General features: G+C 44.2%; 1 protein-coding gene across 5 annotated transcripts; it reads right to left on the bottom strand.

Moving 5' to 3' along the window:
• Positions 1 to 347: 347 nt before the first annotated feature.
• On the bottom strand, positions 348 to 15423 carry ttf2 (transcription termination factor, RNA polymerase II). 5 transcript variants are annotated; one of them, XM_015364473.2, is made up of 23 exons: positions 15318 to 15423; positions 14450 to 14561; positions 13907 to 13993; positions 13638 to 13704; positions 12183 to 13082; positions 11736 to 11871; positions 10810 to 10944; positions 10138 to 10259; positions 9726 to 9807; positions 8851 to 8958; positions 8551 to 8701; positions 7384 to 7468; positions 6178 to 6368; positions 5567 to 5720; positions 4795 to 4886; positions 4519 to 4601; positions 3698 to 3843; positions 3214 to 3384; positions 1970 to 2028; positions 1497 to 1650; positions 1223 to 1305; positions 828 to 902; positions 348 to 635 (listed from the first exon to the last, which is right to left on the bottom strand). In XM_015364473.2, exons 1-23 carry the CDS (start codon positions 15343 to 15345, stop codon positions 491 to 493), a joined length of 3366 nt encoding a protein of 1121 aa, XP_015219959.2. In that variant the 5' UTR covers positions 15346 to 15423; the 3' UTR covers positions 348 to 490. The 5 variants fall into 5 exon arrangements, with proteins under 5 accessions (XP_015219959.2, XP_069035085.1, XP_015219963.2 ...); XM_069178984.1 differs by having other exon boundaries at positions 13638 to 13681; positions 14450 to 14647; positions 15318 to 15388; XM_015364477.2 differs by lacking the exon at positions 15318 to 15423 and adding an exon at positions 14696 to 15189 and having other exon boundaries at positions 13638 to 13681.
• Between the last annotated feature and the right edge of the window lie 6354 nt (positions 15424 to 21777).

Raw genomic sequence — 21777 nt, forward strand, 5'->3', positions numbered from 1 at the left:
GTCCACCTGAACTACTCCAAAATATCCTACATATTATAGGAATGGCATCCTATAATATGGCATTATGCATGATGATTATATAATACATCATTTTAAAAAGGACTAGACAATGTCATCTTAAGTTATCTGCAGTAATTTATATATTGTCTCAACAGCATCATTACTGGGAACAATGTCATATTTCTTCAATTAAATAATTGCACTAAAAAAAATGTATTATAAAAGCAATTTCTCTTTGTGGTGCTTTGGCACTATGCTTCTCTAAATCTGCCTGCTTCATGCTTAACAAACCATGCATACTGAAAGTGATTTCTATAATAACAACAAAAAAAACAATCCAAATCGAATAACTTTAATTATCTTTATTGCAGCAGCTTTGAAGAACATAAAGGAATACAGTTTTTATAGCTTTGAGGATTCTTATTTCATAAGATCAGGACATTTCTATTTGAACATGTTTTTAAATATCTGGAGCTCCTCTACTGAAAGCTTAAACACCGAAAATGATCTTGAGGTCCGACAGAGTGAGCTTGGTGAAGGAGTCTCCTGACCCCGACAGCACTTTCCTGGCCAGGTCCTTCTTCTTCTCCTGAAGACTGGAGATCTTGTCCTCTACAGTGCCGTCACATACAAACCTTGGGGAAACAAGGGCTCTTTCAGTTCAAGTCCGGGCTGGACGATACGTTTAACTTCAGCAAATAGTTACAGACCTCTGACAGCCTTTCCAGAATCCAAGCTCAATTTCTACCAGGTCCATGCACTTTGCCCAGTTCTGGGAGCCGGGCTGCACAACAACAATAATAATACTACTACAATTAGCCTCTCACCTGTGTATTGTGACGTTTCTCAGCTGGCCCACTCTGTAGATACGATCGCAGGCCTGGTCTTCCAGAGCCGGGTTCCTACCACAGCAAAGACGGAGAAAGTCATTCTCACTGTAAGGTCGCCCATCTCAGAACAGCTGGGCACAATCCTTCGCGTGGGGTGAAGACATGACAGCCACTGTCCACAAAATACCAGGAGAGACTCGATTCCAGCCTCACACAGTCACCAGCAGTCTGCCTCCGACTTCGAAATGGGCACTTCGGCTCCGAGAATGAACTTAACTCAGGGGGCAGCTCTCTCCAACACAATCACTGTGCCAGTTATGACAGGTCACCACGGTTTAATCAGCTACGGATTGCCAGGGGGACTCCAGCTGTCAACATGGACGAAACCTCACCAATGCATGTCGATTAGGAAGAGATGGTTTCCTCCGGTAAGGTTTATTCCAACACCCCCCGCGCAGAGAGACACCAGCATCACCTGCAAGCAGGGAAGAACTCATCACTAGCTCGAAGCGCTTTAGTTGTCTCCTTTTTCCTCCTTATCCGTCTTTGGAATGTCACTGTATCTCTAGGTCTTGAAAATAAATTTCAGTGTCAGAGAGCACATTCATTCTGTAATGGTTTATGTTGGGCAGGTGTTGGAGGAAATCTAAGGCGCTTCCTCAGTACCTGCGGCCCTTTGGGGTTCGTGTTGAATTCCTCCACCAGCTCCATGCGCTGCCTGGGGCTGACGGAGCCGTCGATGGTGGCGTAGCGCAGGCCCAGCCGGTCCAGGTGAACGGCCACCACCCGCAGCATGGTGGTCCACTGCGAGACGATCACGCTGAGGGAAAGGCAAGAGCTCAGGGCTGGAACTGAGGGCAACCCAGCCTCCTTCCATGAAACAAATATCACTTAAAATCCTCAAATTAAGATCCCAAACTTATTTTTATAATAAGCTTTGCAACACAATGCTATATTGTTACAAATAATGCACTTGAAATCAACAGCAATGAATGAAATAGAGAAATCTCAGTTCTCTGTGTCATTTTGAATAACTTTTTTTTTTTAAGAGTCCTGCATTTATCTTAAGATATGGATTCCAGCAAGGAGTTCAGATTGTTCCCATGATCTCCTGAACCACATGGTATCAGATGACTTACCTTTTCTGAGCCTCTGATTTTCGTCCGATTTCCTTCAGTTCAGCGAGAACTGCAGAAATCTAATAAACAGCAAATGGGTAGCATGTTCAATATTCCTACTAAAGGGGATGAGACACAGGACTTAAATCATACGGAGGAGAGTAAATTATTTCATAGTAAGATCATGCTCTTGAAATCACTTTACTACACTAAGTATTTTTTCACAACTAAAATCATTAGGAGCAGCATTTATCTTCCACTTGGCCAGAAAATGCGAAAATATAATATTGTATCAGGGCTCGGAGAGTAGCAGAAACAGTTGAAACAGGCCATGTCAGCAAACATTTGTTATGTTTTCAGCCCAATGCTGTCCCATTCTTGTAGTAAGATAACTTTTAACTGTGTTAAAGGAAAACTGCACTCCCAATTTCTCAGACCGGTTATTACATCTCGCTAAAAAAATAAATACACTGACGGTATAGAAAAATTTAACAAATTTCGAATGAAGCACAAAACCGCAAGCTTTGTGAAAGAACCAGAAGTTGCAGTGTTGTTTCACAAGCCGCTGGTCTCGCCACGGGTGAGAGTTTCCAAGAACTGTGACATGATGCAGCCCTTCCTGCTCACTAGTCACTGTAATGAGTAACTTAAGGTGATGTAGAGCGAATAAGCACAGGTTGTGCAAGCAGACATTTCACCGCAGAAATGTTCCAACACGATCTGCATGCCGATTTAAGAAGCAGTATTCTTCATCAAAACCCTTTCGAAATTTAGAGCCACATTTCTATTAGATTAAAGAGATGTATTCACAAGCCTGCTTGTTTACAATGTAACAGCGCCACTTCGTGTCACCGGATGTTTTGTTGCCCAGTTCTGAATCACAGACAATGATGGCAATATGGCGCTAGGCACACCTGGGAATTTTGTGATGTAAACTGGAAGTTTTACAAGTTATTTTACTTTTAGAATGGTTTGCAATGCACTCATGATTCTTTCGAACCCATAAATACAAAAATAGCATGGTAGCTCCGCTTCAAGGATAAGAGTGTGTGGGACTGAAAGTGCTCATTCCAGCAGTTTTCTACAGGAATGAGCTGGGAGCTTGTATTAGTCAGGGAAGGAGAGGGAACTATCCTGTGCCTCAGATCCCACACACATACGGTTTCTGAGGGAGGCTGCTCACTTGACTGGGATTCCTAATATTTTGGGAGAAGCTTGAGATCCACTACATGAAGGATCTGTTGTCGTTCTTTCCCCTGCTTTACCTTTGTGCTCTCCTTTGTCTCGTCGAAGAGGTCGGACCTGAAGTTTTTTCCATTCAGGGAGACTGTGGATTTGGGATCAGGACCAGACAGCTCCGACAAGGACAGGGCATTGAGCTGCTCCTCCAGGGAAAGCGCTATTCCTTCATCCTGCAGTTCTGCACGATCCAGTGTCTACACAATCCGGGCAGCAAAGAACGCACGATGCCATAAGTCATGCTCAAGCATTTACTTAACCAACAGTACCTCCCACTTCAGCCCAGCCCTTTACGACACTTTAAACAGTCATTCAGCAATTAATTCAGGAATTCCTTCTCAGTACTGTTGTCCTCACATGAGGCCAAATCGTGTAAAAATCCTTCTGCCTCTCCAAGCCACAGCATCGCCGCAGCAGAGCAAAGCCTGTCAATATTGGCCCCAAAAAATGACCCAACGTTCGCGGAGAAAGGAAATCCGAAAGCAGAAAGAAGCCCGTGGCGGCTCCTACCTTCCTCAGCAGCGAGAGGTGGCAGCAGCACTGGCGCAGCCTCAGGAGCAGGGACAGGATGTGCACCGTGCTGGTGGCGTGGGCCCGAGACTGCTGTGGGGCGCCAGCGAGCACGTCCCTCTGGCACACGACAAACTCCTGTGCAACTGCAGGCACAAAAACATGTTACGTAGTTTCTCGAGACTTCATTCCCCCCCCCAAAAACAGCTTATTCCAACTTCCAGAGCCTTACTGCAGGAAGTTATGTGCCTATAATCAAATCATCATTTAAGTCCGACAACACAAAGCTGAAGATGTCTATGGTGCACCTGATGACAGTTTAATCCTCCCACTTTGAGTCATTAAGGAAACAAATAACCTGAGCTTTGAGAATAATGTTATGTTAATGTTAATAATTAGGAGCCATGTGAAAATCATGAATCGTAATAAACGTAGAACAAAGATGACACAACTTTACTGTTTCACACAGCATTACCAAAAACTAAAGTATTCTCTCTACAGGACTTTCTACAGAAACGTCATCAGTAAATCTCAGTCTGCGGCTCCTGGAGACACACAAATAAATGAGAGGTCTTACAACAATGGTGCACGAAAATATTGATTATTATGACCTTTTAATGTGGTACACAGCATGCACTACAGTCGTATAGTAAAGGTGATGAACTGAGATGGACAAGGTGTTGACTAGACAGTATGTGATCGCAAGTGTGTGAATGGAGGAGGCCTCAGCGGTGAACAAGACAACAGCCCCTGACAGAGGAAAACAGTTTTAATATCCTGGATTAGTGACTTTCAGTTTGCACGGGCGGTTAATCTCAGACCTTTGTCAAAGGGATTATTTTTATTTTCCACCTCCTTGGTTTCCTGGCATTCATATCTCTTTAGGTAAGACTGCAGGGTTGATCTGCAAGACACAGATAAAAATGTGTTATACCGTTGCTGTTTAATACATCTTTAAATATCAAATTATTCTAAAAAAAATCTTAAAACTCTGCAAAAAGCTTATGTGTTATTTACATTTTAGATTTTAGAATGCTTATGGTCAAATATAAAAAACAATTAGGAATCTTAAAACACCTACCAGTAACTATACTTACACAGACTTTGCAAAAAGTACATTATAAACAGACTGTTCATCTTCAGACAGCTTTAACCGGTGAGTATGACAGCAACGTTCAGGCAGAGAAACCTAAAAATGTAATTTATGGAAGAAAAGAAGATCAGGCTGCTGTTCACATACAGCACAGCTTATCGGTGCATCAAAGATTTCAGCTGCAATCATGGGAAAGATGAGCAAATACCTCGAGATAAAACGCCCAACTCCTGCAGTAATAAAACAGATGTTCCATTTAGAAGACATAAACCTGTTTGGAAACGATATGCATGGAGATCTACCTTCCAACCCGGAGCCCATGTCTTAATCACTTAACCCCAACCTCAAACTGCGAGTCCAACCCAGAGGCAATTATTATTATTATTATTATTATTATAGAATAGAGACCCATGGAGCCCTCTGGGCAGGTGAGAAATGAATGTTGCACTGTTCTTGGGGTAGTCTGAGGCCTGAGGGTGCATATGACCAACCTTTAACTTGAATTTTCTTACAATTCGAATTCTAAGATTTTGCTCCATGTCAAACGCGTCCTTTTCTCCTTGCTGAATCCAGAAACGTATGCTGCAGACTATCTTTACGGCCTGTTAGAAACGTTCAGCTGACAGCGCAATACATCTACCCAAGTGTCCAAGTCAATGCATATCCTTCACTGCTGGCTTGATGATAACCCTCACCCGTGCGTGTCATCCTGTACAACGCGGGAATATCAGTTATATGAATGTGAAGAAGGAGTTTCACTAATTAGAGCACTATACCAGGGGTTTTCCGGTGGAATCAAACTGGTCCTTGGTCCTGCGCAGCAGAAGGGCTTTGGTGAGGATGTTCAGTCTCTCTCCTCCCCTCTTAGAGCCATTGTCCACGTGTGCCTTCCACAGCTTGTAGTCATCAAAGGGGGAGCACCTGAGAAACCTACAGCAACACGACGGCAGCTCATGGCTCATGCACTGACAGAGCTGGTCAGTAATTCGGTATCTAGCAAACAACACTTTTTTTGAAGGTACTGGTGCCCCAAAAGCAAGTTTCATCTTTCACCACAAATTCCATGCTTTTAAATCTGTTTCGTCTTACAACGAAACACTGAACATTATTAGATCTAATGATATGCTTATTTACTGTTCATGGGGCTGAGCTGGCTTTTGAATTAAAGATTATAAAAAATTAGGACACATGGAAGTAAATAAAGCAAAAGAACTTAACTGGCCAGATATACATAACACAAATATATAAATATATCCTGATACACAAAACCATCTTGTTAGATCTTAGACACATGTAACCAAGTAGCCAACTTGAAGGAGGTTGTTTCTGCTGGCAGCCAGAGGCCGGAGCCAGAGATGTGCTGTGTGGCGCTGAGCCGGACTCGTACTTCAGCAGCGAGTACAGGTCCAGCAGGTTGTTCTGAACGGGGGTGCCGGTCACAGCCCAGCGCGAGCCCGCGCGCAGCTGGCACACGGCCAGGGAGGTCTGCACCCGCGGGTTCTTGACGTTGTGCGCCTCGTCCAGAACGATGCGGGACCACGTCACGGTCAGCAGGGGCGGCCGAGGCCGAGTGGCAGGCTGAAAGCAGACCGGCGCCGTGATGAGCTCCATGCAAGATGACACAGGGAACGCCATTCAAAAGCCGTCGGCATCAGGGCTTAAAACAGCACTATCCAGGTCAATCTGGATATAGCATTCTTAGGTTCTGAGTGTTTGGACCAAAAAAACGACTTGCTTCTATAGCACATTGGCTATAGCCCAACAGGGCTGCACTGCATCTCAAGCTACGAGGACAAGGGGGAATGCTAACTCGTACGGCCCTCGGGGTTTCTGGGGGTGTAATAACGTTAGCTCCTGCTCATTTGCCATGTTGAGCTCTGCATTTTCCTAATCTTTTAGATCTTTGTTCCCACCCCAATGTTATACCGGCCCTTTATATCACTAGCCCTGTAACAGAATACGGTGGGGCGGAGCGGTGGCTCTGTGGTTCAGGATCTGCGCCTGTGGCTGGAAGGTTGCCAGTTCGTATCCCGCGGCCGGCAGAGGAATCCTACTCCGCTGGGCCCCTGAGCAAGGCCCTTCACCCCAGCTGCTCCAGGGGCGCCGTATAAATGGCTGACCCTGCGCTCTGACCCCCAGCTTCTCTCTCCCTGTCTCTGTGTCTCATGGAGAGCAAGCTGGGGTATGTGAAAAGACAAATTCCTAATACAAGAAATTGTATATGGCCAATAAAGTGATCGTATCTAATCTAATACACTTCAGCTATCCACATTGTTGCCATCTGTTCGCACGTACCCAACTCTCCCTTGCAGAGGGCCAACTGTGATTATTTCCCTGCTCTGGCCTCCACGACACTAGAAACTATCTGCACTTCTGACTTCCTGAGTGGAATCAAGCACCTTGACTCCCCTTTGTTCCCAGAATGAGGGGCGTCACGCAGCGCCTTCATTCCAAGTCAAGACACTGATCGTTTCTTGTACGTTTCGGAACAAAAACCCCCAAGTAAGAACGCCGATAAGCATAATATTATTGTAATATACAGCAGTTTAACATGGACATGGTGACTGACAGAAGCCAACAAACACTTCCTCACCTCCTCCGCTGCCCCGTCCTTCATTGACGGGATCTCCTTGGACACCAGGCTGTACGTTGTCACCACCACATCATGCTCCGCTAGTCTGAGGGATACAGCAGTAAATAATCAGACAAATGACATTTAGCATCAGAATTTGAACTCAGCAAAATAAAATAACCTTTCTCCGCCCCCACCCAATCACTGTGATTCGCCCATAAATTACAACATCTTTTACCTTTATGTTCTTTTCTTTGCCATGTCCTCTCACAAGAAGTTACATAATCTACAGGATGACATGCGACCTGCTAAATAAATGTAATACTGTGCAACCTTCTCCAGTGTGAGAGCAACCATTACATCACAAAAGACCAGCACTCAGCCTTGTGTTTTTCTACTGGCCAGAAGATGTGCTCAGACCTATCTGCATGTAATCTACTATAAATAAACAGTGGTCACCAGAAAAGGACACGATATTAAAGGTTACCCACTTGTGTGCTGGTCAACAATCTGGCAGCAATTTCCCTACAAAGGCTTCTTTAATCCATCCAAGACTTTCTCAAGTGCTTGAGAACACTAACTCAACTCAGAAATTCATGACCTCGGAAAATGCAGCAGGTTTTCCGCTTAAAAGCTTAAGGTGTGTTTCCTTTAGTGCTTTATGTCCTTCTTTTTATACAGCTTAGAGTAAATACAATTTACCCCACTTAAGCACGTATTGGTATACCTCACACCTGAAGAAGGCTCCACGGCCGAAACGTTGTGTTTTCTTTCTTCTCTTTTCAACATGGAACAAACCTATTACTGGTTCCTTTGCAGCCTACGCATGCTGACGCAGCTGCCCACCTGAACTACTACGTATTGGTATATCCTACTTAAGAGCATTACATTACCTATGTTTATTAAATGTACTTAGGTTCTCATTTTGTCAGGGCCGTTAGTGCATTTAAGACTTTCACTGCAGTAAAGTCAGTGACAGCAGCAGTAGCGACCTACTGAAATGACTAAAGGCACCCAAGGGCACTCAGAATCAGGCAGAAAACAAACGGAAACGAAGAAATGGAGGGCGCGATGTGCGATCGAAGAGCAGTCCGACGCCTACCGGCCCCTGGCTTGGAGCGCACTGCTACTCAACCGCGTTTCTCAAGGAGACGCCCAGCAGGAGCACCGCCTGCAGGGAGGTCTTACATGCGTGCGCTCCTCTGCCTGTTGGGCCCGTGGTACAGATAGACGCTCAGCGCCGAGCCCCTCACGTGCTTCTCAACCTCCATCTTCCAGTGGTGAATGAGAGAAGCAGGACAGATGATCAGAGTTCCCTGGGACACCACAGGGGAAGGATCTGTCAAACGATTAACAATTAAATCACATTTATTAATGCGGCGTGGCGGAACCAACCATTCAATTTAACATCAGTGAAAAATCGGTGTCTTTCCTTTATTATAGCTTAATAAAACACACAGAATTAAACCATTCTTGTAAATAAACTACCGTTTTTGGAAATCCAGCCTTCCGGTTTTTTGTCCTTCTTCTCCTTCTTCCTCTGTGCCAGGATGAGCGCTATCATCGTCAGAGTCTTCCCTAAGCCCATATCATCCGCTGTGGGAAGGAAGAGACGGGATTTTTGAACTGTGGCTGAACTGGCAGGCAGCTTCACCGATCTGTTCAATGAGGGAGAGCCTCCGAAAGCACTGTCTCCTCTCGCATTCAAAACAAAAAAGACAAAACGTTTCCATGACATTTTAAACTTTACTGCTGTTTGTTGCAGAATATTGCTCCAAAAATATTCCTACAGAAACCCCAAACACTCAAGTCAGTGAATACGTTTTGACCAAGCTAAGAAAGAAGGAAGTGTCTGAAATGTCTTTAAGAACTCTGCACCTGTCTGAGCTGCCAAAGCCACTGGGCTGAAGACAGAACAGGTAGAATACAATACTGATGTCACGTCAACCAGAGAGGCAGTTAAACAGAAGCAATAACTGTGCTTGGAACTACAGTATTATGTAGGAAAACATCTGAGGGTTGCTGCAAAACAGCTTTTATAAGTGGATTATTTGTTACAATTAACCTAATTATTCCCTTGATCCTATACAGGATTTTGAAGAGGATCTTTTCATTCCGTTGATTATTCAAAACCTTCAATTCATTAAAATTACAGCTAACTATCAGGCACCATGAAGCTTGATTAGGAGTCCTGCAATTATGTAATTGATTAAATAACGAGACCGATTCAGGTGGCACAAAAAACAGAGGACAGTAAGTCTTCTAGGAAGAGGGTTTGCAACCCCCGCTTCAAAAAAGATGAAAGGTGACAGGCTGAGGAGACAGGCTAGAGAGCATCAGATGTTTGAAAACCATTTCTTTACCAAGAATTCCTCCACTAGGTTTCTGAGTCTCGCGCCACAGAAGCCAAGCCAGGGCCTGTTTCTGATGAGGCAGCAGGTGGACCTGATCAGGGAAAAACAAGTCCATTCAGAAGAACACAGTTCTCAGTAGATACAAAACAAGCACTTCACTTCTCAATCAATACGTTTAGACATTATTTCTTAAACTACATATACAAACATCATAACATATGGATGCTCACACTTGAAGAAGGCTCCACGGCCGAAACGTTGTGTTTTCTTTCTTCTTTTTTTCAGCATGGAATAAACCTATTACTTGTGTCCTCTGCATCATAACATACGCCTACCAATATTTAACATGGGGCTTGGGAGTGTTTTGTGTTCCGACAGGCCCGACAGGTCACCGTGAATAAGCAGCGTAGACTTCAACTACCTTGAGCTCCTTCGGATCCTCGGCTTCTGCTTCTGCAGCAGGACAGGACTCAAGAGACTTGTACAGATGGTCTATAGCGTCTGATATCGTGCTACCATACAGGCGATTGTACTGGGGGTTCACTGGAGATGAAAAAACACAAAAATGGTTACGTCGCACAACTGCAATAAACATAAAAACACACTGCCTTCAGAACATGAATTTTAGCTTAGGTAAAACACATTTCACAGCCCTAAGGTGTAATATACACTTTTCAGTAATAACCTTGTATATTGAAGATGAGATCACAATTTTTACAACACATTGTGTGAGGCGAGAATTAAGAAATCCTCTGCTTACGCCAGTAATGGCACCTTCTGAGCTTGCTGTGCCTTACACTGAAAAATAACTCGCTTTAAAGCTGGTGCCAAAAGTGATCTGCTCCTCCGAAAACAAACACTAATAAGTGGAATTCTAAATTCTATTTTTTTACTCTGGCACATGTGTCCTTTTTAAGTCTCTCGACTTCATAAGACTGCCAGATGAACAGAGATAAAAATCTAGGCTATGGGATCTTCCAAACTCTTTTCCCCAGAGCTTGGCCTAAATGCCCCAGTCCAGCTCTGGGGCGCCTGCAGGAGCCCGCCTCCTCCTCAGCCAGGAGGGGGAGCAGCGTGTTGCTGGCACACGTACCCCCAGACCTGTGGCAGTCCGCTCCCAGGGCGCTGGGCGCAGGGGCAGGCAGCAGAACGGTGCCCCTGGGCCTGCCGACTGGGTCCTGCTGGCTGGGCGCCGGCACACAGCGCTCTTCTCCTCCTCCCCGGGCGTCTGAACACAACACAACGAGATGCTGCAGTGAACTACTGACACAGCTCACGGGAATAAGCACCGAGACCAAGTGAACAGGAATATTTTCCCTGCAAAAGGGGAACTACATTAACCACTCACTTTATGTACTTGCGATTAAGGAATTATCGTATACATTTTCTGAATGCGTTAATACCTGTTCCTTCTGTATGTGCCCTGACTTTCGCTTACAGTACAAGCACATCTAACAGTGCACATACTGTCTGTCCTGCCCGCCACCCCTTAAGCCATTTTTGTGAGTTTGAACTCAATACATCCTGCCCAATATGGATGTTCATCTGCCAAAGAACCACAGCCATCAGTTTCTGCCAGTCAGTGAATCACTGCACATCAATGGCAAATAACGCCTCTTTATTTCTTTTTAATTTGGGTTCTTTTCTACTTTAGACTGTATGCTTTTTTAAACCAGTAATGTTTATAGAAAGACATACGGTACAAATACTATATAATTACCTTCCATGACTGTTATTAATATATGTATTATCTCATGTCACTTACTTCTAATTATTGCCTTGAAATTTATTTGCATTGACCGAATATAACCCTAACGAACAACCTAACTGAGAAGCGCATAATTTTCAGATAATGAGGAGCTGATGTATTGCAGAACAAGAACAAGGACCAATTATGACAAAACCAGCAACACTTTGAGTAATTGAAGCATTGCAACTGTGAAACTACAGATGAAGATACTGAACTTTATCTTTTATTTAAATAAATACTTTTTTCTGGCACCGGCTCATGGTTCTCACCTCGTTTGTTACTGTCCTCATCCGAAGCAACAGACAGGCTCAACGATTCCAGAGCATCTTCTAACTCCTTAACCTGGCTTATTAGCCTCTGACCTTTATCAGGGAGTGTAGAAATATTCACAGAGGACAAAGTAACCTAAAAAACAACAGTACGTCATTGAATATGCGTTTTACAGCCCCACCGTCCATGACAATGGCCGAGGCAAGACAAGCTCACAGAGGTCCACCAACCTCTCTAATCAACACTCTTTCTCAATATCAAAAACACAACTTCTAGTTAAATAAAAAACTCATCAGTTATTCAGGAGGAAGCCATGTTTTGTTTGTTTATACTGTAGGTCATGGTTTTACAAATTAATTTAAGTTTCCCCACACTCAACAACACAGTAGGATGGTCTGATTTTTCCACAAAGTGGCCAAGCGCGGGCACGGCGCGGGCACGCCTACCTTCTTCTGTCTGAGCTGGGCAGAGAGCGTGCTGTGGAGCGCCTGCGGGTCCGGGGGCCGCGACTGAGACAAGGGCAGGAAACCGTGGAAGCTCGTTAGAGTCTTCTGCACAAGGGCCGCGGGACAGGTCTTCTTGTTTCCAGGCTGCACAGACACTATCAAGACATCTTCGTCCACCGTCCTCTCAGCCTGCTCCCCCGTCCGCTCCATGGAGGGATGACGTTTCTCGATCGGCCCGGGTGTGGGGTGTGGGTCACTCGGAGGACGTGCTTGCGCCTTCCGAGACTCAGCTCGCGAGGGCTTTGGAGACCCCCTGCAAGTCGCGACCTTTGCCCCCGAAGCACAGCCTTCGTCTTCCCTTTCGCCGTCCCCGATGCTCTCCTGCTTCAGAGCTTTGTCCTTCCTGACGGGCCCTCGGGCGTTCTCTGGGATCGGCTCCGATTCGCGCTCCTTGCTCGCGGAGCCCGGAGGCTGGCTGTGGTCCCTGCCTGCCGCCGAGCTCTCGGGCTGCTCCGGGCGCCCGCTCCAGATGCCTGATTCCTCCCGGCTGCCCTCCGGCTGCAGGCGCTCTTCTCTGGGGACACGGCGAGACCCATCCTGCTTCGACAGGCCCTCCTGCGCTGCCTGCCCGTCTGCAGGCCATCTCTGCTTCAGCTTCACGCCTGCGGGAAACCGCTTCTCCCTCCAGGACTCGGGGGCAGGGGGGGCTGCCCCGGCCTGGGTCCCCTCCCCCTCCGCTCCTCCCAGCCCCGCTCGCTCATCCCCGCCTTCGTGGAGCGCCTTCCAGTCGGAAGACCTCGCAGGCTCGCTCGTCACCCTGAACGGGTTTCTCTCCGCAGGGTCCTTGCTCCGCTGGGATTCTCCATTTAACGGGGGGCTCTTCCCTTCCCGCTTCGCCTGCTGCGGATAAAAGACATGCCTTCATACGCAAGCCACTGCTTTCTCACACCACTCCGATCCGGACTGATGTGGAAGTTCAAGGACTGTCCCTGCCTGCCGTGATAAATATTTCAGTTGCACAATATTAATACGCCCAACCAAGTATGCTGGAAGATCTTTGTTTTTTTTAAAGTCAATGACCTTTTCTCTACTAAGGTTCAACAAATTCCTCGTGTTTGAACAGATAGCATTATGCTGGCCAAGTGTAGCTTGGGAAATAAGATAATCCCAAACTGAACAGAAACCTAACATTTCTTGAAAACGTAATGCTGTGCAGTGCAATAAGATTCAAGCACAGTAAAGCCTGTTAATATTTCATAGATGACATTCAATAAACCAAGAAATTGCATGCATTCGAGAAGTTTTAAAACAAACGCGCTCCTTCAAGGAAACATAGTGTAGGGAGCTGCATCAGCGTGCACAGGCTGTTCCTTTACATACAAGTGATGCCATTACAAATTGTATAATTTATTAAAAATAAATGCATTCCATTTGTAGAAGAACATTTTTGCACACCTGCCATGGAATATTCCCACACCATTTCTTCCCTTCAGCCTTCCCTGTAACGCAACGAAATAACAATCTGAAAATCAAGTCAGAGAGAGAGAGAGGTCAAATCATTTTCATCCACACCTGCGAATCCCTGGTGACAAGCTACTCTGCTGGAATTTGATGTCGAACGATCTTTCTCAACACGTTCCACAAAGTCCATTCCACATCCCATCTGAACTACAGCTCGCATCCGCTAGCAGTACCGGCTCTCGAAACAACGTGACCAGACACACCTGTAGCCCGGCCTTCCTTCATGCTTCACGAGAGCCTGCAGCTCGACCCAGGAGTCTTCATGATGCAGGCAGTGAGACGGAGGGATACTTAAATAAAACACAAAACACAACACTGGAGCAAAAACAGACGCACCAGCAACACCTGCCCCTAGATGTCCGAGAAAATGCGATCAATGGCTTCTCTAATAATGCTCCATTGGAACATTCACATCTATTCATTACATTCGTGTCCCTGTTTGGGGCAGACTCCTCCCTACCCATGCACATGACAAAAATAACAAGGGACAAACTTTAAATAGGCACATTTCCGTCCTGTTATTTATACTGTGATTCCTAAAGCTGTAGCTGATTCGAGTACTCAGCAGAAGGCGGCCAGGTTACAGCCCTCCACACTCCCATCAATGGGCACCATTCTAGTCTTGGTGCAGAGTTACGGTTTTAACGACTTTAGGATGTCAAACGCCCTCGAATTACGCTTATTAAAATATCCGACACATCGATACTACCCCACTGGATCGCAGTGTAAAGTGGAGACACACATACTGGGCGGGTTTAGTGAAGTCGCAGGCGGCCCCTCCTTGCGAACTGCAGAGGTAGAAGCTCTTGCCTTTGTTCGGCCCGTCTCTCACACCGGTCTTCAGCAAGCACGGCCTTCCTGGAGCGCCAACAAGCAGACAGAACAGAGAGCACAGCCCATTTCTCCTCTGTCCAGCTCACAGCATGCCACACAGACGCACATCGCTGCCACCGAGAAGAAACACATCTCCACGTTTATCAGGCGATAATGACCTCGCAATCGCAGCAGAGTCTTGGTGAGGGATCTGAGTGTCCTTTATGCTTATAGTGACTCTTCTCACACGAGCTGTTTCATTAGCATGTCATCCCGGCTCAACCCGGTCGAAAGTTAACTTTGTAGAAAGTCTGGGGGCGCTGGACACCCTCACGACCACCACAGTGAAAGGTTATACGATGAGCTTTTATGTGCAACAACAGCACCATGTGACGTATCTTGTTCGTATAAATGACTGAAAATTATTTATCACGTAATTTTTTTTTTGCTTTTTGATGGCAGCAATGCGTTTCCGTAATGGTACGCGATTTCACAAAAAGTAACGTAGTGTTTTCCCCTACTCTCCACAGCTACTGCTCGTAAAAAAAAAAGGCTGTGTACGCAGAGCCTGGAAAACAAGATCGGCTCAGTAAAGGCTATGGCTTTATCAGCGAGGCAGATAAAGACGAGAACATATCCCCCCTTCTTCTCGAAACGCCGGGTTTCACGGAGTCCGTCCCCCCCCCCAACATGTGTCTTAATTAGGTTCAAGCTCAAACTCGTTTCCTTGTCTAAAACCCAGAGTCGCCATGCGAGTTCCGCACACTTGCGTCTTGGGCCGCAGCCGCGACAGAGACTCACCGTGCCTGTCACAGATGACTTCTTCCATGGCAGGATGTGTTACTGTATCTTCCACCGGTCTCCTCCGACTTGCCAGCCATTTCCCGGGAACTAACGCGCAGCCGCAACTCAACTCAAAGCCCGGGCCGCGGGGTTTTTTTTTATCCAATGAGACGTGAACCCGCAACAGTTTTGAAGGCGGGCACAGGGGAAAGCCTTTCATGTTTGGCTCACTCTCGTTTCGATTTATCCAATAATTTTGATTTCGCTAGCATTGGTGTCATCACGCCTCAAAAAGACGTTCAGAAGAATGAGTGGGAAAAGTCAGTGGAAGGTTATTGATTTGCATTGCTTATGTGTAACATTTTCCTTTTCTCTTTAATATAGATATTAAAATACAAATATACTGTAAACATTGCCAATACTACAGGATGAAATGTTATATACTTAAAAAACAACATACAGCATTTGCTAAGTGTCCTAACTATGAAACAACAAGCATACACTCAAACAGTATGTATTTGTGACTGCTTGATTATGCACACATCATCACATTTAGATGTTCAAAATTGTCAATGAACCAATTATTCACCCATTCATTAACAGTAACGTTATTCTGGAGATGGACGCAGGAAGCGGGTCTCCACACAGCTGTCCAGAAATCTGGTGCTTTTTGCTCCTGAGTTGGCCGCCTCTTCGTCTCAGAGCCTTGTTGAACGGGAATGTTTACAATTAAAAATCAATTTTAACCATCGTGTCTTTTACAAACCCACACACACACCAGAAGAGCATTCAAACTACCAGGAGCTGTGAGGGTGCAGAGCTAAAAACTAAGTAACCATAACCCACAGTGGCTCTGTGGCTCAGGATCTGCCCCTGGGGCTGGAAGATTGCTGGTTCAAATCCTGCAGCTGGCAGAGAAATCCTACTCCGTCGGGCCCCTGAGCAAGGCCCTTCACCCAACTGCTCCAGGGGCGCTGTACAATGGCTGACCCTGCGCTCTGACCCCAAGCATCTCTCTCCCTGTCTGTGTGTCTCATGGAGAGCAAGGTGGGGTATGAGAAAAGACAAATTTTTAGTGCAAGAAATTGTATATGGCTAATAAAGTGATCTTACCCACTAACTCTATGGTTTAAGAAATCCATTTTCAGTATAAATCATGAAATGAATATTCAGTGACTGACATTTCAGTTGACATTTTGACTGGAGGATTTAAATAGCGTTCAGAAGCAGCCAGGTAAATGGCACAATACATTCCATGTTAGTCAATATTAAATTTTGCATTTATGTAAGATAAATATAGGATTATTACACTGTGGGAGATGCAGAATTAGAAAGCACACAGTGGGGAAAAAGGATTTAGGGGGTGAGGGAGACTCGTCACTCACAGCACGTAATAAGCAGGCAGAACGAACAGTCCGGTTTTGGCTGTGGCAGCATTGGGAACAACAGGCTTGAGATGGCTCACGGGCTCCCTGACAGTTTAACTGCCCTTTTCATTCCAGCAGGGGGTGCTGTCACAGAGCAGGGAAAGCTAGGGAGGCAGAGAGAGAGAGCAGACATCCTCTGGACTCGGAGGAGAGGAAAGAGAGTGAGGATCGTATTATAGAGGGAAACAGCGGGAAAGGGAGAGGTTGTGGGTACAGTCGAACGTTTATTACACAGACCCCCCACCTCAGGTCCGTCGTCTCGAGTGAAATCCCAGAGTTGGACTGAAGGTTTCCTGAGTACACAGGAGCAGCGGCGATCTGTTCTGGGGAGGACCAGAGGGGCGCCTTCCATACATCTGCTGGCATTGAGAGCGTCAAGCCTCGGGAGAGGGGTCTTCTTTTTAAGTTTTAACTCACATAATTGACGTAATTTTTTCCTGCTACTAAGGTGGTCTGTAAAAGGGGAATCCACCGTGCCGGTTCTTGACAGGAGCAGAGGTCTTGCAGGAGTGACCTTCAGAACTACACACCTCTGCCCAAGTGCTGTTTGTGCCATTCAGCTTCTTTCTTCTCATCCCAGTGCACATAGCCCAGGAAGCATGTTTAGCTTTTTATTGAATAAGACATCCTCAAAACCCAACAAAAGCTATTTGCTTATTCACAGTCTCTCACTATGTGGTGTTCTATAATAATAATACTAACAAGCAAACAAGGTAGCCAGCTATATTCACAGGACACTGTGCAAGCATCTGGGAGTACCTGTGCCTCACAGTGTTCTACGAGCACGTACCCGAAAAGGTTGTCAACACCACCGATATCACCATCACGTGGGACGTGCCTATAGTCACAGACCGAAAAATACCAGTGAACCGCCCTGCATGACAAGAAAGCGAAAACAGGCCTGCTGATCGATATCGCCATTCCAGACGACTCGAACATCAAGATGAAAGAGATTGAGAAGCTGAGTAAATACAAGGACTTGGAAATTGAGATCAGCAGGATGTGGAATGTGAAGCCGAGAGCTGTGCCACTCATAGTTGGAGCACTAGGCACACTCGAAAAGGGATTTGATCATAACCTTTTGTTGCTCCCAGGCCCTCCATCAGCAGGCTAAGTGCAGAAGATCGCACTAATGGGCACTGCACACATGCTTCGTGGGGTGCTGGAGTGAATCACTTTGATCTCTTGTTGAAATCTGGATTTACAAGATACTGCCAAAAAATATCCGGTGATAGGAAGAAGACATTATAATAATAACAACAACAATAATAATACAAAATAATAATAATAATAAAGGAAGTTACTCCTTGATTATATTACATCATGCTACATATACAGTACATGTGTTATTTTACATGTACATGCATGTAATACATCAAACATGATATACTGTACATGTAAGATACAGAAATGCATTACTGCATACAGTACGTACAGCCTTACCATTTAACAGTAGGAGGGACTTTCTAGATGAATATTTTGGTGCAAATATAAAGAATTAACATAAAGTGTTTCCTGAATCTCTCTTTACTGTGCTCACTTCACTTACATTACTCAACTTTCTCCAGATCTCTGAAAGGCTATGTTAATATGTTAACTAAAGTGGATGTTATCCAGATAGAAATTGCCTTTACTTGAAAGGCTTGAAATTTAACTAAAGTGAAGGAAAAATGTTTCAAGCATTATTGAGAATGAGATAAACCAAATGAATGAATTTACCTGTTGCATTTCTGTTTAATAACGTATCACTGCATCTGTAAAGAAATTATATTATTTTAAAAACATCGGGAGCACTAAAATTAACAATTATGTAATGTATCTTTAAAAGACTGGATTATGTCAGTTGTTTAAAGCTAGAAGTTAAACATACATATAATAAGATATGCATATACTGTATATTAAATTCCTTTTCCAATATATGCCCCTGTTATACAAGCACTGCAGATATAGGTTTTTAATTTTTACATAAAACTAAGAATTAAGCTTAGAAGTCATTGTGCTGATGGTGCAGATAATTCTGTAGACTGTAAACCAATTATGTGATAATTGACCTGAGCATTACCAACTAGTCTTCACACATAGCTATTGGCATAATGAGCTTGTATTCTTAATGAGGATAAAAGAAGATACAGTATTTTAATTTACAGAAGATCAGTGTTCTTTTCTAAATTAACAGCTCTAGGTGGTCTTTTTCTAAATTAACAGCTGTACGATATTATACCATAACTTTACCTTTACATTTTTATCTTAATAATAATGGTTTGAACTCATAATATTGCTTAATGCTTTGAACATTGAGAAATACAAAAATGACTGCAAATGCAATGTTTTCTGTAGTATCTTATCTAAACGTTTTCTACCTGATGAGTACGATTGTGATCTAATTTATAATGCACATCCAGTGAGTGAAGCTGATACATGTGAATCTGTCCATGACTGTAAACATTATGTGATTAATTTCTTTTGATCCGTAATTTAAAATCAAGTGGTAATAAATCCAAAATTAAATTGTAAGCTATACCGAGCATCAAAATAACCTTATCACTGTTGATACACGCGTAAAAAAATAAAATAAAGTGTATAATTCCAGACTGACCTTAATGTGCATAATCAAGTGACTTTTCCTGTTGCAAGAATACTAAATCACCTCATTAGTGAGAAAGGTGTTTGGGAAAGCTAATGAAGCAGTTGCCACGATACTAGGCGGAGGTCAAGGAAGAAGAGCACAGAAATGAGATGAGATGTCTGGTGTATTGGGAGAACAACAGCTCAGTACACTGGGGACTGAACAGTGGCCGATTGCCAAACAGTAGTTCATGGATCTGAAACTACTAAAAGCCTTTTTATTTATTTATTCTTCAATAAATCATTATATGAATATGAAAGGCTGAAACCTACTCAGTAGCTGTGACAGCCTACAAACTGCATGGATATAGTATGTATCAAATATTGTATATCCCATTTTGCTTCAGTACGTGCTATTTGTTCCACATTCTGTAAGACCTTGTAACACAAGCATAGCTTCAGCAAGAATGCAAAAGTGAATGGATTAGAGAATTTCACAATGTAAAATTGGTGACGCAGTGGTGCCACCGCCCTCCTGCTCCCTGGTCCCGGATTGAAATCCAGACTGGGGTGTGCTCTGTGTGGACATTGCATGCTCTCCCCGTGTCGGCGTCAGCCTTCTCCCAAGGTCAAAAGTCACGCTGTCCAGGTTAGCGCCTCTAAACGGCCGTTCCTGTGAGTTCATGTGCACCCCGAGATGAACCGGTAAGTTCCGAGGGTTTAGCAATGGGTCAGGTTCTGGGTCACAGGGACCCTCCAAGGATAAGGCAGTTCTTGTAAATATATGGATGGTAATATTGTGACAAATGGGGGTTACAACAATGGCGAAAATCAGGAACTGACAGAGCGGCTTAGTTAGTAACTAAAATATCGTAACTCCAGGAATATGCCCTAGAGGTTGGTATAAATACAGGCACACACGTTCTTTGTTCTCTGGCACAGCTTTCAAGAAAAGAGTAATAATTCAGGCACGCTTGGTTAAACAAATATTCATTATCAATGACAATACAAGCACTGCAGGCAACATAAACATACAGCGCCACAGTTGCTCTGTGTTTACAGTATGTACAGACAGGGTGTTTCAGAAACCCAAGTCTAGACCACCCAGAAAACCACCCCAGACTGCCACCAAGTGTTCGACTCTTAAACAACGCTAACAGAAGCCAAAATAAGATACAGTCTTCTGTTAAACCTCTCTCTCTGCAAACCCGGATGCCACAAAATAAATGGGAACCTATTTCCCTGTCTTAAAAATGCACCCACCAAGCAGGAAACCAAAGTTCCCTAAAAACATGGCACAAAAGGCAAGCTCTCTTTAGCAAGGTTCACATCCTGCTCCAGTTGGATGTATCTTATTTATAAGTTTTGGGCCTATCCTATGCTGACCCTGTACTTCATAACTATCTTTATGTTTCTATCCTAAATATGACAGAATACACGTCTACTCACTTCTTCGCTTGGTTTGATTCCCAGTGAAATAGCGAGTCCCAGTGAGTCTCATTATTCTACCTGCTCTGCAGCTGTTGCCACACTATTAGCCAGATGACTAATTCATCTAATTGGAGGCAATATGCCTCACCTACCTTCCCTTTTTCACTGTCTCAGAGATCCACAGTAGTTCAATATAAACTGGAAAAAAAATGTATATTCCTGATATATTTTACAGGAAAACCCTTTTTAAGCTACAGTATATCGACTGTCTCAAGCCCCCACTACATCAATAACGACTGTTTCCTTAGTATAATCAGAGCAGCCAGAACATATAGATCCGCATCCATTTTGATATGACTCTCTCAAACTCATTGTTTCTCTTGTGTCTCTTTGGGACTTCCTTTTCCTTTAATGTTATGTTTTCTATATCATGTTAGAATTGCACATTTTCAAGCTGCCTATTTTGTGTATGAATAGAAAATGTAATAAAAAGAGTGAGGAACTAATGGGATCTCTGTGCAATTTCAGCTCCAAGCTGATTAACAAAGCAGTGGGCAGGATCCCCAATTAAAGCCAGTGAGAGATGCATTTGCCTCTTCTGACTGCTAGATTGCAACAGATAATTGCAATATACAGAGCCTGGCAGCTTCATCAGGAGGATAGACAGTTACTTATTTTGCTCTGGACAAACTACATGTTGCCAGAATTAACATGAGATAGAAATGAGCCAATGTTTTGGAATATAGCCCCAAGCAATGTCCTGAAATATGTTTCTTTTTTATTAACTATATACCTCTAACAGTTCTCACTTATGCCACCTTATTACCAGCCTTATTGTAGCAATATAAACAGTGAAGAGAAGGAAGGAACCAAGTCCATCCATTCTTATAAGAAAAGGGTCATAGAAACTGTTCTGCCCTTGAATTATTCTCCCTGAATGTGCAAACCTGGGTTTTGTGATCCTGTTCTCGGAAAGGAATTCTTTAATGACTCATGAGTTTACTTAGAGAAATTAAAACAATTTGTAAGGTTTTCCACACTAGCAGTGACTGGTG

The sequence above is a fragment of the Lepisosteus oculatus genome, chromosome 15 (assembly GCF_040954835.1).
Source record: "Lepisosteus oculatus isolate fLepOcu1 chromosome 15, fLepOcu1.hap2, whole genome shotgun sequence".
NCBI classification, from domain to species: domain Eukaryota; kingdom Metazoa; phylum Chordata; class Actinopteri; order Semionotiformes; family Lepisosteidae; genus Lepisosteus; species Lepisosteus oculatus.

What these genes read in the sequence shown, in the direction of transcription:
- ttf2 (XM_015364473.2), bottom strand. Translation starts at nt 15,345, where the DNA reads ATGGAAGAAGTCATCTGTGACAGGCACG. An exon ending in AGTCATCTGTGACAGGCACG is followed by an intron (nt 14,562 to 15,317) that starts GTGAGTCTCTGT and finishes TTGGCGCTCCAG; the next exon opens with GAAGGCCGTGCTTGCTGAAG. An exon ending in AAATAATCCCTTTGACAAAG is followed by an intron (nt 3,844 to 4,518) that starts GTCTGAGATTAA and finishes TTGTGCCTGCAG; the next exon opens with TTGCACAGGAGTTTGTCGTG.